The following is a 15,852-nucleotide window of genomic DNA, read 5'->3' on the forward strand; positions in this document are numbered from 1 at the left end:
TATTAGATTCTGCTCTAGCCCTTTATTTTAACTCTGTGTGTCTTTCTGTTTCAAGTGATTGCTCATGAACACCATATTATTGGATTATAATTTTAATCCATTCTGTTATCTGCTTTCGTTTTACAGATTAGTTCACTGCATTCTCATTTCCCTCCATTCCATTTTGTTCTGATTCTTCTCTCAAAATCAACTTTTTAAGACAATTTGGGACACTAACGACAACTCCATTCTTCTCCATGGACAGAAACCTTGGAAAGCTGCAAGTGTGAACCTAGGCTGAGCTGGAGAGTAATTCACTCTGGGTAGAAAGTGAGCCACATTGAAGCTTTTCTATTTTATTTTTTCGCTTCTTTTATTTTTAATTTTAATTTTTTATTTAATTTAATTTAATTTTGGTTACTTTCTTGGTGAGACAATTGGAGTTAAGTGATTTGACAGTAAGTCTGAGATCAATTTGAACTTGGGAGCCAGTACTCTATCCACTGCGTCACTTAATTGACCCCTTGGTTATATTTTAAGCTCCAAATTGTCTCCTTCCTTCCCTCTTGATCCCACCCTAAAGAAGGCCACCATTTTAGAACTTTCCTATTTTAATTAATTATTCTTGTTAACTAATGCTAACAGCTGCTGTTTCCATGATGCTGAAGGACTATCTGTGCTTCTAGCAGCCTTTAAATTCACTGCTCTTGATCTAGCTCTCAGAAAAACTCATTCCTCTTGTCATGTCTGGATTGTAAGTTTATCTGGTCAAGGATTGAACCTTCTCCCCATTTCCCATCTCTCCTCTAAAGCTTGACAGCAGCGCCTGGCTCTCTGTAGCTACTACCTCCTAATGTCATTTCAATTCAAGTCATTAACAACATACCTAGAGACATAGTTGAGAAACTGGCAATAAGATGCCTGTCATACTCAATCTAGTTCTTAAAAGCATCGGAAGTCCCTGACCAACAGAACCTTCTGTCTAATCCTCACAGACTAGTTTGAAAATAAAAATCTTATCTTGTCTCTGGATGGAGTCTTTCAAAGTATATTCATGACCATCATCTCAGTCAATTAACACAAGAGCCTGAGAGGTAAGCAAGGATGCACTGGCAGCCGCTGAGGAAGGCCCAATAAGGTTCTGAGGTTATACAGAGAGTCACTCATGTCAGGGACTGGAAGCCGTGTCTTTTGGGTTTTGTTTTTATGCAAACACTAGAAAATTTAATCATAACTTTAAGCAACTTCAGAAACAAAATGAAACCAGTCAGATATTAAAATCTAATTATCTCCATGATTCCAGCATGGCTATATTTGTTCATATACACACAGACAAACACATGTAGTTTAAAAAATTTGTAATTTTTACATATTACTTTGTGTCATAGATCATGTTATTTAACTGCTAATTTAATGTACACATAATGTTCATCACAGGACAAGTGAATAAGAATAGTGCCATTGGATTTTATTATATTCTTAGACTTCAATCCTTCAGAGATTTCATTGGTGAAACCATAGCTAATCATGTTTATAATGGGGCTAGAGACACAAAATTCATTCTCCCCAATTGAATTATGGGAGTATGGCTCAGATGCCAGAACTCCTTTTTTGAGCTATTGCTAAATATACTCAAATAAATAAGGAGATCAGAGAGTTCATCTATAAATGCAGAGAAGAAAGATGGGAGAAGAAAGGTGAAAGGATGAGCCATCTGGTAGAATTCTATTTTAGCTAATCAATCTTGCAAATTAGGTTCTAAGTTCTATTATTTTCAAGTTGGGCCTGGACTTGGGCTAAAAGTCCAAGGGGCTAAAATGCAGTTAGACTTCCTTTAAATGTTGGTACCTGGTGGCAAAGATCTAGGCGCCCCATTTTAGTTACAGCTCTGTTCTTATTGATATAGCCATTCCCTCCACCAATATAAAGTTCTCACCCCTCCTTCATAATGTTGTAGATGGTGTTTTAGGCTTACTGTGTCTAACAATTTCATCACCCAATGACGAATCGGTAATGAGCCTCTCTGGGTTTAGATCACCTGTTCTTTGGACAACAAAATCACAGATTTGGAAGGAGCAGCTGAGGTCAACTAAGTCCAAACTATATCAGGACAGAAACTCCTTGTAATACGTGCAATAACAAGTCATCCTGTCTGTACTTAAATATCTTTGGTAACAAAGATCCCACTCCCTTCCTAATTGGTTGTTAGATTAGTTTTAATTATTAGGAAGCTTTTCTTTGCCTGAGTCCTAAATTTACTGCTTTGTCTTCCCATCTTTTGCTATAAGTTCTACTCTCTGTGGCCAAGAAAAACAAAAGTCATCCTTTTGTCATTTAGTTCATTTTCACTTGTGTCTAACTCTTTCTGTCACCCCTTTTGGGTTTGTTTTTGACAAAGATGCTGGAATGCTTTGATATTATTCCCTTCTCCAATTCATTTGACAGATGAGGAAACTGAGGCGGGTAAAGTGACTTGCTCAGAATCACCCAGCTACTAAGTGCCTGAGGTTAGATTTGAACATCCAAAGATGAACGATTCTTCCTGTTGTCAGGCTCAGCTCTCTATGAACTATGGTACCACCTAGCTGCCCCTTCCTTTTTTATAGCCTTTTATCCACTTGAAAACAATTATGATGTTCCTCATCTTTTTGATTATGCATTTCTGTCAGAAAACAAAACAAAAATTCTTTTCAGCATCTACTCCTGATATGTGTACATTTATTTATTATATGGTAAGGTACAATGGAAGGAATACTTATTCTGAAGGTAAAAAACATGGGTTCAAATCCCACCTTTGATGTTTACTGCCTGTGTGACCTTAGACAAGTCACATAATGTGATTTTTGATTAGAGGGCAAGAGAGTTGGACGAGGTGGTCCCTAAAGTCCTTCCTTGCTTTATGCCCATGGTCCCATGAAATCTAGATTCAATGATGTTTGACCAGAGTTGGTTAGCAAGAAGCCACTGGAATTTGTAGAGGGGGAGACTGGCATGGGGAGATGTAGACTTTTGGGGGAATCACCTTGGCAACTGGGGAAGGGGGACTGGATTGAAGAGACAAACGCTCAAAGACCAGTTAGGAAGTGATTGCCAGGCAAGAAGCAAGAGCTAATACAGTATTTCATGAGAATAGAAAGATGAGAGGGAAATATCAAGATTTGGTGTGAGAAGTGTAAGTGAGAACAAGGAATCATGCTACATCAAGATTTTGACCTTAGGGAACTGGTGGGATGGGGCTACTTCCACCATGGAGAAGGGCAGAAGGGGGAGTTCAAAAGGAAAGACCATGTAATGACATCTCTGCTCCCTTATGCTGGATGATTGATTTTGTCCCACCCCAAACAAAAAGAAGTGGGAGTGACCACTTACTCCTCGGCTCCTGCTAGCTGAGAAGCACCTGCTACAGCAGCAAGGTGACCCAGGGCAGTATCCTGGGCAACAGATTAGGGGAGAAGGATTTTTAATGGTACCTGCATACTACTGATTATAGGTGCCCAAGGGTCAGGTTACCCAAAGGAGATGGATGGAAGAAGAGAAGTTGAGAGTTGGTACAGAACTGGGAAGTTGTAGAGTGGGGGGGCATTGGGCAACTATGGGTGATATACCGTGGTGCTAGAGACAAATTCGATGATTAATTTTCACAGAGAAGGGAGGATGTGACCCTCTGATTGGCTGATCGCTCAGCTCTGGGAACACTGCCCTCTTAAACTAAGAGTTAAATGACAGTGACTGAGGCAGGAATTCCTCTCAGATTTTTTTTTAAGGTAATTGGGGTTAAATGACTTGCCCAGGATCACACGACTAGGAAGTGTTAAGTGTCTGAGGCCAGATTTGAACTCACAAGGACCTGAGATACGACTACTAGACTTCCACCATTGCCTTGGATGTATAATCTATCACCAGCCTTTCCCGCTTGGTAGGTGTTGCTTAGGCTTATACTCCTCCAGCACAGCCTATGCGGAACAGGGTCGCGTCCACACCCTTATGAGGTATCAGAGGAATATTTTGGATGGACGCCTCCTCGTGACTGGAAGAATACTTCAAAGTGAAGCCCCTAATGATGAAGGGTTAGGCAGTGTAGAGATAATTGTGTGAGAAAATACTTTATTGATACTAAAGGATGACAGAAGAGAACTAATTGGTCCGGTTTGTCTCCTTCCTAAAAACAGTAGGTCCCAGAAACTGTTACCTTCGATCCATTTTTAAGGTCTTTCATTGTTTCCATCCACTCAATAAATGGATTCCCCTGGAAGGAGCAGAAGCAGCTCCGGTATCTCTGGATCTCCTCCCCACTGCTACCCTTCTCTCCTTTTACCTCACTCAGCACAATCAAAAACAGTTGACTCCACAGTTTGGGTCTGTCTCTGACAAAAACAGTCCCTATGCTGCCTAGCTTAGCACAGAATGGAAATTTTAAAGGAAGAAATGATTTTCCCCCTTGTTTCAACAGAAATTTATTAAGTTAAAAATGAATGACTGAATGAAAATGCATTTATTAAGTACCTACTATGTACCAAGAATGATGTTAAATGCTACAAATCGAAAAAGCGGGGATAATTCTTTCTCGCAAGGAGCTCATATTCTAATTGGGGAAAACAAACTATCTTTTTAAAAGTTCAGTGGTAGGGTAGATGGAAAGGCCAAAAAGCATGTGTGTCTGGACTGATGGCTAGGCCGGTGCAAAAGTTCCGTAAGGTGCGGTAACAGAAGCGGGGAAAGGCATGAATCCCTTCCATCTCCCTAGAAGGAATAGAGGGAGTGACTCCCTCTATCATCCAAGTTGTGAGAAGAATCAACTAACATGGAGGCATTCTGGGTGGTGGGAATGGGGAGGAAAAGGGGAAAAGGGCCCCCTGTTGGTGCTAAGTCTTGCACCTAGACTATACAACTGGAATGGGTTCTAGAGCATACATTTAGCTAGAACAGGAACCTTAAGATCATCAAAGCCAATTCCACTTTTTTCAGGTAAGGAAGTGAAGGTACAGAAAAGTTAATTGACTTGGCCAAGATCACACAGCTAATAAATGTCTGAGGCGGCCCACAGAATGTACAAGGCACTATTTGTATGCACTGGGCACGGGGTTTGTCTCCATTTGCCTCAGTTTCCTCAGCTGTAAAATCAGGATAATAAGAGGGTTGTTGTGAGGATCGACTGAGCTGTTTGTAAAGCACTTAGGACAGCGCCCAGTGCGAGTAGGTTCTGTAGGAATGCTTCCTCTCCCTCTCTCCACCCTTCCCCAGTTACTGTATTTATCCATATGTCTCCGTTCCCTCTCTACAGTCATGTGTCCCAGGGGCATTTCATGGGGTAGATGGACTCTGGGGTCCAGCAGCCAAGCTGCGCTGCCAGTTTCATCAGTGGAATTGGCTCTCAGGGAACGGGAGCGGAGCCCAGAGCGGGGAGCGATTCCCTGATGCAATCGGGAGAAAGCTCCGTGTTCTGGGAGTGTAATGGAACATGGATGCCCCTGAAAAAGGCTGGAGTGAGGAATTCTAGGAGGCAGAAAGCCATAAAAACCCCATACGGAGACTACAGCGAGAGGCAGGAAAATAAACATGGATGCCTGTGACCCTCAGGGAGTGCAGAGAGCTGGGGCGGGGGTCTCCTTCTCTGGGAGAGCGGCCTTCCGCAGGTGTCGCCCACGGCCAGCATGTCGTCTCCCTAGTTTTACTCTTCTCCCACTAAGGAGGAGAAGGCTTTCCAGACTCCCGTCTCACTGCCAAGGGGTTTATGAGCAGGACTAGAAATAATATGGCGTCTCCCCTGCTGTTGGTCTCCTTTCTGGGCAGGAGGGTCTCTCTCTCTCACAAGATGGCTACGTTTGCCAATCTCTTAGCCCCATGGGGCTTCTGGTCCCCGTTCCGAGTGACCAGGCCGCGTGAGAGCCGCGCTGGGCCCTCTGGGGCTTGCTTCTGCCCGCTCCCCTCACCCCCACGGCCACCATCGGAAACACATGGCTTCCATCACTGCCCCTGCCGGCGCCGCCCCAGTAATGCCAGCGCCTTCCCCGAGAACCCCGCGGCTGGGCAGCACGAGGGACAGGACGTCCCGGCCACGGCCTCCCCCGCAGGAGCACTTCTGGGAGCACCGGGACAAACAAACAAAGGCTCCTCTTGCTCCACGTGGCAAAGCAGACACGGGGCTGCTGCTGGTACACGTGAGGGGAAAACCACCCAGCGTCCTCACGGAAGGGGAGGCTGCCTCCCGGGGCAGCGAAATCCTCTGCGAGTGCGCTCGTGTTAGCTGTGGCTGGGGGGCTGGGTTAGCATCCGGGGGTCCCAAACTCTGTGGAACGGCCCTGGTGGGGAGGAGGAGCACCGTAGCCCTGGGGACGGCGGCAGGCTGGGCAGCTCCCCAGGCCTCGGGCCTCCCGGCTTTCGAGGGCTTACCCAGCCCGGGCAAATGCTCAGTCACGGAGGCCCCGTTCCAGCTGTCCCTGCTTTCCCGCTCTGGTCCCGGCCCGGCCCCTCACATCCCAGCCCCCGGCCGCGGCCGCTCTCTGCTCCAGGCCTGAACACTTGTGCCCGGTACGCGACTTCTCTGATAATGGAGAACCAAAGGAAACCCCCCGGACGACAGGGCTCTGCGGGGGCACCAGCTTTGTAGCGGGGCCTCTGTGCCCACCTTGAGGCCATTCCCCGCCCCCGGGATGTCTGGCCCTTCCCGGATTTGCCCCAAAGTCATCTTCACCTGGGCTAACTGCTTCCCGGCACACCACCTCTCTGCCCTCCGTCCCTGTGCCCGTTTTCTCTCTCGCTGCCCCACAAACACTCCTTGCCTTTGCTCACACCATCCCTTAGCTTCTCACGGGTGAAACTTGGATTCAAATCTTGGCTCTGAGACTCTGGCCTGGGGAGGAACTTCACTTAGCGCAGAGCCTCGATTTTCCCACCTGTAAAATGGCACTCCTATGGAAATCTGAGTGGCCATATCCTAGAGGGAGCCTTACTTGGCCGTAACAGCTTTGGTTCCCTCCCTCCTCTAACCAGCTCCTGAATGCTCATACCCTAAGCGGGAAAACCCCGGAGGGCAGGGACGCTTTCCTCCTTCTCCTCAGCTCTCCTACTTGTGGACCCTGAGGAGAGAGGTTTGTTGATTGACTTAATGATCCCTTCCTCTTTCCCTTCAGGGTCAGGCGAAGGACAGCAAGAAGCCCAAACGCTGTTTTCCAATGTGCCAAAACAGAAGTTGGCAGCGGGATTCACCCGATTTCATTTTTTATTAGACTAGGAAATATAATTTATTCCATAAAAATTAATTTTGTTACAATAGGAATGCTAGACATTATTTACAGGTTTGGATTTTACAGAAAAGACAGCTACAGGTTCAGGGGCCGTGATTCCGGCCCCTGGCCTCCCTGCCCATCCCTTGCCATGTATAAATAGGAAAAGAGGATGCCCACTGAGCATAGCAATTGGCCCTTTCCCCCCGGAAAGACGCTCCCCCCACCCCAGCCACCGGAAGCCCCCCTCCCGCCGTGTGTCTGTCTGCCTGTCCGCCCGCCGACCGGGGACGCGGGCAGAGCTGCTGGTCCCTCTCAGGGCCTAGACCGGCCCCCTTGTGGACCCAGAAGCCCCCAGGCCCCCGGAGAAGGTCACAGAGAGAGGCAGGGAGGGCAGAGAGGCACATGGAGTCTGAAAAGGCTGCTCTCAGGGTTCTGGGAGAAAGGAACAGACACTTCAGATATCCCAAACTGGAGACAAATAAGTGAGCATACATCGTATGTAGTCAGGAAAATACAGCACGCGCACAAGGCACACACACACACTCACACAGCCCCTTTCGATGGTCTGCGAAGCCCGGAGGAAGGCGAGCTCCATCTCCCCGCAGCCCCCTTCCCGGCTCTGCCTCCGGGGGAGGCAGTTGTGCAGCAAACCTTATCGATGAGGGGCCCAGGAAGCCCTTTATGGGCCTATGTATAACTCCGGGCAGCTGGACCCATCCTTCCTGGGCCCATCCGAGCTGCTCTGCGCGCCGGACCTTCCCAGCACTTCCAGGATTCTCTCCATTCGAGGCTGAGCTACTCTGCCAACCCCAGAGCCCGGGAGCGGGCCGGCCGGGCCATCACAGAGCAACAGGGGAGGGCGGTCCGCAAGAAGAGCAGAGAGGGAGGTGTTTGGGGTTGTAGAAAAGGGGGACAAAGGAGGGAAAGAGGGTGGGAAACTGGGGCCCTCGGAGGCTGGGGCTTCTCCTCGGCATTTCCCTTAAGGATGACAGAAATCACTGAGGCTGGAAACAGGACCCCAAAGTTTGTGTCTAATGCCGCTTTGTCGTCATTTGACAGAGAACAAGACCCAGATCACTGGGGGCAGGATCGTAGACTTACACTTGGAAGGATGAGTCCAGACCTAAGCCCCCTCCCCATTTTAAAGATCAGGAGAATCCCTATGATTTCTCTGGGCGCCCAATCCCTGTGATTACTGTTCAGCTGCTTCATTCGTGTCCGACTCTTCCAGCCCCATTGGAGCTTTCTTGGCAAAGACGCCAGAATTGTTATTTCCTTCTCTAACTCATTTTTTACAGATGGGGATACTGAGGGAAACAGGTGAAGTGACTCGCCCAGATTCCCACAGTTACCAAGCATCAGAGGTCAGATCTGAACCCAGGAAGTCTTTCTGACTGAAGTCCAGGGCTCTGGGTACTACGGTATCACTTAGCGGCCCCGGTCCCTACGCTTCAGCTGCTCCAAGGTCCAGTTTGCCTCCAGCTGGTTGCTAACATTTGATTGCTAACAACTGACTTGTAGGGTGACTTTCCCTCCAGGGTAAACACCCCGAGTTGGGCTATCCTTGCACCCCAAATGGCCCCTCCCTCTCCGGACCCAGCTTCTGCCCCATCCTGAGTTAGGGAGATTTTCCCACCCTCCTTTCCTCCCCGCCCCACCCACTTGTGAGAACCACCATAAAGCCTCCAGCTCACAGCCCCGGATGCCCAGTGCGGCCTTGCCTCACGCACTGTAAAAAGAGCCGCGTCCCAGGTGAACGGCATCTTCAAAGGCACAGGGTCTGCCCGGCTTCCTCAGGTGAATTCCCAGCAATCGCATGATGGCACATGTTCCGGCAGGTCCCGAGATAATAGCCAGGAGTAGACCTGAGGGAACCGGGGCAAGCTCCCAGTCTGGGGCGGGTGGGAGGACAGAATTATGGGCTGATTATGAGCCTGTAAATAGCAAACACCCAGTGTTTGCCATGGAATGGGACCAGCCGGGGCAAGACCTCGCCCCCTCAGGAGCCAGAACTCTGCCCTCCTTCCAGTCCCACCTCCCCTTTCCTTTGTCCCCCTATGCTTTCTCCCCCCTCCCAGAAATAGGTGTAGTGGGAATACTAGGGAGGGTGTCTCACTTCCTGACCTCTCCTCCTGGGACTACTGCCCTTGCACTAAGGTCCGTGGGGAAGGGGGTCTCACTGTGCCAGGCTCACCATCAGGAGGTAAACAGACCCATATTTCCTCAACTTCCATGTCTGTTAAAATAGCCCAGAACTAGCCTGGAGGCTTCCATTCAAGCTTTCTTACATAGTAACACCTGGAAAAGACCTCTCTAAGGAGGGACCCCGTTAGAGAGGAGGCAGCCCTCGGAAATGAGACTCGAGAAGGCAGGAGTGAGAATAGCTGCCAATGCCATCCACACCTTGGCACTACCCCTTCCCCAAGCGGGTATTACTGGATTACTGATCCCAGACCCTCAGAATCCAGGATCCGGGATAGAGAATTAGGACGAACGCCAGAGATCATCAAATCCAAATCTCTCCTTATATAACGGAAAAAAAAAACTGGGACCCAGAGAATGTAGGGGTTTACCCTAAGCCACCTAGGTAGGAAGTGGGAGCTGAGTTCTATTCCACTACAGTTTCCTTAGCAGAAGCAGTCCCTTTCTCTGAGGAACTAGGGGGAAGAGCTGGAAAATCCCTTCTAAGCACAGTCTGCGTCCCCCGCTCCTTTTCTCGGATTGATTGATGTGCAGAAACAAGAAATGATTCCGGGCCGCCTAGCGACTCGCCGGCGTAGCCTCGACCAGAACCAGGTGACGCTTAATTTCCTATTTTTCACTATAGCAGGACGTCGGTCACCTCAGGATCCGCACGAGGGGCAGAGGCACGCCCCTTCTCTGGAGTCCCAGCTGGTGACCTTGCTCAGCCTGGCTGGTTAAGGAGCTCTTGGACCCTGGCTGCTGGCCCCCAAACCTGGCTCAGCTTGTGGGCTCCGGCCTCCTTTGGACTCCTCACCACGTGTATCCAGCTTGAGTCTTTTCTCTTACTTTTTTCTCCCACACACCTAAGCCCTGATTTGAGGAGCTCATCCTTCACCTGGGATACAGGGAGCACGGAACAATGACTAAGCATCCTCCAGGACGCACCAGGAATCTGCCACGTGTTGTGCATGGCGCGAATTGTATACCCTGACCCCCTCTGCTAACCTGGGCAGGCGGGCTGCCCTCCTTCAGAAGTGGCTCTGTCGTGGTCCCTTCTAAATCCCATAACAATTATTATTAATTTTTTTGGCTGAGGCAATTGGGGTTAAGTGACTTGCCCAGGGTCACACAGCCAGGAAGTGTTAAGTGTCTGAGGCCAGATTTGAACTCAGGTCCTCCCGACTTCAGGGCTGGTGCTCTATCCACCGCACCACTTAGCTGCCCCCCACTAATAATTTTAGCTTTAGCATCAGCATCAGCCAGGATACTGACCAGTGTCAACCCTTTCCGATGATGCCATCCCACTCCCCTCCCTTCACCCTGCTCAGGAGAAAACTCTCTTTTTCCTTCTCCCCCTAGACCCCAGAAAAGTAGGGGGGACCATTCTTAAGCATCTGGAGATGAGCAAAGCCAGGTGATTTAGCCTTCTTGTTGTCACATATCTCTTCTGAATTTAGCCCAAGATTGATTTCTTTTCCAGCCAGCCTCTACTGGTCTCCTTCCCTCCCTCTCTCCCTTCTTCCTCCCTCAATTTCTGTGTTCTCTGCGACTTTTGTCCACACCCCCAAATGCACACACTCATCCACTCAAGGAAACAGTTTTTAAATCTTTTTTTGTTTGTTTTTAGTTTTCTTTCTTTTTTTTTTCTTAAAAAGGACTCATCCAAAGATCTGGATAATAAATCGTTTTGCGTTTCCTAAGAAACTGGGTTTTTTCCCCTCTTTTTTTTCCTTCGTTGCGGCTTTTGTGGTTTTCTTCTTTGACCTTTTAATCGCCATCTATCTAAAGCTCTCTCTTTCTCTCTCTCTCTCTTTGACAGAAGAAAGCAATTTGTCTAGATCGTACTGGACTTCTTCAAAGCATAAAGTGATGTTAAAGGAGGAGAGCAGGGTAGGGCATTAGGAGGAGAGAGAAACCCATCATTTAAAAGAAATGGAAAGAAAATCCAACCCAGAAGCCTTAGAGAGAGCCCTGGTCTCCGAGGGCCGTGGGAGCTGTTGTGCATATATGTGTCTGTGGGGTGGTGGTGGAGGGGTCACCTCCCCCTTCGACTGAGACACTCGTCGTCACAGAGCCGTGGTCCCAAGTTCCCTGTGGCAGGAGGGTTGGAGCAGGAAGAGACAGAATCTGGGGCTGGGGGATTCTAGGCTCTCTTGTCAATGGAGTGTGTAGCTTTCCTAAGGCTGGTTATGGTAAGTGAGAGTGGGAAGAGGAAGAGGAAGAGAATGGGGAGACCCCTGTCTGCAGTGGTGGGGTGAGGGGGGAGAGGACATCTCCCCATCCCCAAACTCACCCCCTTTTTCTCTCCTCCTGTCATGCCCCCTATAGTTCCACCCTTCCTCTGTCCGTGGCTGGCAGTCAGGATGGCATCAGCAGTCACCGTCCGTGGCCATGACCACCAGCATCTCACTCTTGCCCATTTCTTCCAAGGCACTGGCCAGGGTGTTGAGGTCACCGTCGTCCTGGTGCAGGGATTCCCACAGATCCAGGATCACCCCCGTGGGGCTTGCTTTGGTGGCAAAATAGTTCAGGTACCTGGGATTGGTAAAAAGAGAAAGATTGGTTCCTTAATGGGGGGAAAATCAGCAGGTGATGCATCAGGGGAGGGCAGAAGGAAACAGCTGGATTTGGGGGATCTGGATTCAAATCCTGTGACCCATTTGGGGGATTGTAAGTTACCTCATTTCTGTAACTCAGTTTCTCCGTTTACAAAGTGGGGATAATAACAATCTATGCTAACAAATGAGATCATTTTCACAAGACACATAAAGAACTATATTACCATTATAAATATTATTAATACATGATTATATCATATATATTAATAATTATCAAAACATTATTGATATTGATATTAAAATATCAATTCAGCAACAATTCTGCACGCATATGTTGAGCGCCTATGGTGTACAAGACACCGTGCTAGGTGCTGGAAATACTAAGATAAAACAGGAAGTTTCTACCCTCAAGAAGCCAGGAGAGGCTTGATGTGCACATTGTAATAAATACAACACACGTCTAAAGTGGCCAATCAGTGGACATTAGTAGACTATAATAAAGTATAGAAATTAAACAAACTAATTTCAAGAGGAAAGAAACTATCAGCTGTGGAGGTCAAGGAGCTATAGGAGCTGCAAAAGGCGAGTGAGTGGATTCTGTACAAAGGCGCGGAGAGGGGAGACAGAAGACTGGATTTGAAGAACAGCAAAGAGCAAGTTTGCAATGAAGGCTAGAAAGGCCAGGGGAGCCTCGAGGGCAGGGGACTTTATCTGATGCTCCCCTTTATACCCTCGATAACAAAGGTGACACTCAGTGCTCGAAGAATGAGCTCAAATCCAGAGCCAAAGGTAATCCAAGCAGAGGAGATGGGGCTGGGTGAGGGGTGCGAGCACTCAGAGCCCTTTCAGTGAGGGGAACACGGCCGTGGTGGGGAGGGAGAGCAGGAAGCCCCCAGCACTCACCTATCCATAGACAGCTTCTGGGCCAACAGCCTCCAGTCGTTTCCCCGGGAGTTGGGAGCATCGAGGCTGTTGCAGATCTTCTGCCGGATGGACAATGGGATCTTGAAGGCGTAGGGTCCCACCTGGGTGGTCGCCGCACTGCTGGGCGCAGAGCAGAAGTTGTCCAGGGAGCCGGCGGCCGTCTGAAAGGGGAAAGGCCGGGAGAGGAGTTAGGGAGGGCGGAGGGTCCCTTCCCGACACTCCCTCGGTTCTTAGACCTCCTCTTTAATCAACCTATTTATTAAGCTCCTTCTATGGGAGAAGCAGCTGGATGCTGGGGGTACAAAAAAGAGGCAAAATATATTCCCTGCCCTCAAAGAGCCTACAACCTGCCGGGGAGGAGCCTGTTGAGGAAGCTTGTTGGCTACTGATGTCTACACAAGTCCCACCTTGGTCTTTAAGGGTGGGAATCGAGCCTGAAGACTTTTTCTTTTACCTAACAGCTAGCACGGTGCCCTGCACATTGCACTGAACTTCTTTTTCCTGATTTTCAGTCACTGCAGACCGAGCTCTTTTCATATTTGACGACATTTTGTCCAACTCTGCTATTTATTCACGGAAAGAGATGATCTGTCTCCCTGGGGTCCCGGGGCGGGGGATGGACTTGGCAAGCATCGTGAACGGTCTTCCCTGGCCCTGGTGGGCAGCTCCCTCTCAGAGAAGGGCCCAGCGGGGGCCAGCACTCCCATCCCCAGGCTCACCTCGGCCAGCGTCGTGTGCAGCTGGAATATCTGGCCCTCCCCCTCCACCTGCCGCACACAGATCTTGCAGGTAAGCTCTGTGGAGGCCAGGCTGTATCTTTCCAAGGTGAAGGTACAGTGCAGGGCCTTCTGGGTCCCGCTCCAGATGTGGTAGAAGGGGATTTCCTATGGGGAGGGGAGGGACGTGTACGGTCATACATCAGTGGTTCCCCCCTCTGCCAACCCATCCCAGGAGCATATGGCCACGCCACGGCTAGGAGCCCACAGCCAGTTCTAGGCTTCTCAGCCTGGGTTCCTCACTAGAGTAGGGTTCTAGGTATGTAGATCCCCTTGGCAGTCTGGGGAAGCCTAGGAATCCCTTCTCAGAATCATGCTGTAAAAAGTTGATGGAGGCGCTAAATTTCAATTATAGATTTGTGAAAGTGATGAAACGATTTTCCCATTTGAGTTTAAAGAGTCTTTGAAATCCATACATGGACCCACATGTTCCATGAGAGCATGTGACCAATCCCTTCCTGTCCCAGAAGAGGAAATTGGGGAAGTCATTTGTCCAAGGTAACACAACTAGTAAATGGCATGCACACACACACACACACACACACACACACACACACACACAAGTATTTCAAAATTTAAGTAGAAGGTTGGTCTATATTAACAACCACTTAAAGACTCCATTTATTATTCCCATTTCTACATCCTTTTCCTCTTAGTAGTAATGACTAACCCTGATTTCAGGACCAATGAGGAAGAATATTGTCCATCTGCTGCCAGAGAAATGATGGACAACACGTGAAGAATGAGGTATGCCTTTTTTGGACATTCTTTCTTTCTTTCTTTCTTTCTTTCTTTCTTTCTTTCTTTCTTTCTTTCTTTCTTTCTTTCTTTCTTTCTTTCTCCCCCCCACTTTTGTTTCTTTCTTCCTTTCTTCCTCCCTTCTTCCTCTTTCTTTCTTTTTTACTTTCTCTCTCTCTTTCTCTCTTTCTTTCTCTTCTCTTCCTTCCTTTCCTCCCTTTTTCCTTCTTTCCTTCCTTCCTTCCTTCCTTCCTTCCTTCCTTCCTTCCTTCCTTCCTTCCTTCCTTCCTTCCTTCCTTCCTTCCTTCCTTCTTTTTGAGAGGGAAGGGAGGTGAGAGGGAGAGAAAAAAAAATCAAATTTGTTTTAAAAAGAGAAAGGGCTCAGCAAACTTGCCAGTGCTTTAGAAACAGCAGCTGTTTCTATGATTGTTGAGGAAATGTCTGTATATGGAAAAGCAGGCCCATTAGCAAAGAGAGTCAGAAGAGCTGAGTTCAAATTTTGCTGATGGTGATCACTACCCCTCTTACCCTGGGCAAGTGCCAACCCCCCAGGCCTCAGGTGGACGACATGACTTCGGAGACCCCACAGCATGGCCCTGTAGTCTTGGGTCCATAGGCTCTCTTGATGTGTGGCCCTCCTCTCCGACACCCTGCCAGTTTGCTCACCTGGTACTTGGCCAGCAGCTTGCTTCTCCACAGGGCATGGGGGATATCGTGAATGGAAAGGCGGAGGTTGTGGTAGCTGTCCTTAAAAAGCAGGGGCTTGGGCTCCTCCAGCAGGTACCCACCCAGGGTCTTCTCCAACTCCAGCACCTCCTGCAGGGCAGCCAACAGGATTGCTCAGGGACCGGGCCCTTTCCCTCTAACCCTGACAAACTCTAGCAGGACCAGAGGGATCAGGACCAAGGAGAGGGGCGCCCAGGACAGACTAACAGAAGCCCAGCCCAGGGAACGGGGCAGATGAGAGAGGAGCTAGGCTGGAGAAGGCAGAAGAGGATGGCACCAAATGCCAGGCTTGAAATAAAAGATGAGCCTGTGGTCAGAAGGGACCCAGTGAGAAGACAAAGATGGTATAACTCGATGCAGGGAACAGTTATTGATTTGTAAGGAAAAGTGGAGGGAGATTCCAGAGACAGATTTATAAGAGAGACAAAAAGAATAGAGATCCCAAAGACCTGCTAATATTACGTAGAGCTCTCTGAGACAAGATCACTCTTGGTTTAAGCTAAAGTGGGTCTGCTGAGGTCTCCCACTCATTCCAGAGGGTTAGATCATGTGTCATTTTGTGATTCAATCTATTCTCTGGGTATGGGCGGGATCTTTCATTACAAATCCTTCAGAGTAATCGGGGATCATTGTCCTGCTGAGAACAGCAAATAGACAATGTTTCCTGCCAATGAAAATGCTCCGTGGAGCCTTCAGGCGAGCTCTCTCCTTGCTGAGGCCCTGGTAGACTCGCAGCCCAGG

General features: G+C 48.7%; 1 protein-coding gene across 2 annotated transcripts in view; it reads right to left on the reverse strand.

Moving 5' to 3' along the window:
- Nucleotides 1–11,684: 11,684 nt before the first annotated feature.
- UNC5B (unc-5 netrin receptor B) overlaps nucleotides 11,685–15,852 on the reverse strand; it is a 123,848-nt gene continuing 119,680 nt past the window's right edge. For both annotated transcript variants that reach the window (XM_051982201.1, XM_051982200.1), the window contains 4 exons: nucleotides 15,052–15,201; nucleotides 13,591–13,755; nucleotides 12,851–13,032; nucleotides 11,685–11,924 (listed from right to left, as the gene is read on the reverse strand). In XM_051982201.1, coding sequence (XP_051838161.1) covers nucleotides 11,759–11,924; nucleotides 12,851–13,032; nucleotides 13,591–13,755; nucleotides 15,052–15,201 — 663 coding nt within the window. In that variant the 3' untranslated portion in view covers nucleotides 11,685–11,758. The remainder of the gene's footprint in view (nucleotides 11,925–12,850; nucleotides 13,033–13,590; nucleotides 13,756–15,051; nucleotides 15,202–15,852) is intronic.

This window comes from Antechinus flavipes, chromosome 2 (assembly GCF_016432865.1).
Source record: "Antechinus flavipes isolate AdamAnt ecotype Samford, QLD, Australia chromosome 2, AdamAnt_v2, whole genome shotgun sequence".
Lineage (NCBI taxonomy): Eukaryota > Metazoa > Chordata > Mammalia > Dasyuromorphia > Dasyuridae > Antechinus > Antechinus flavipes.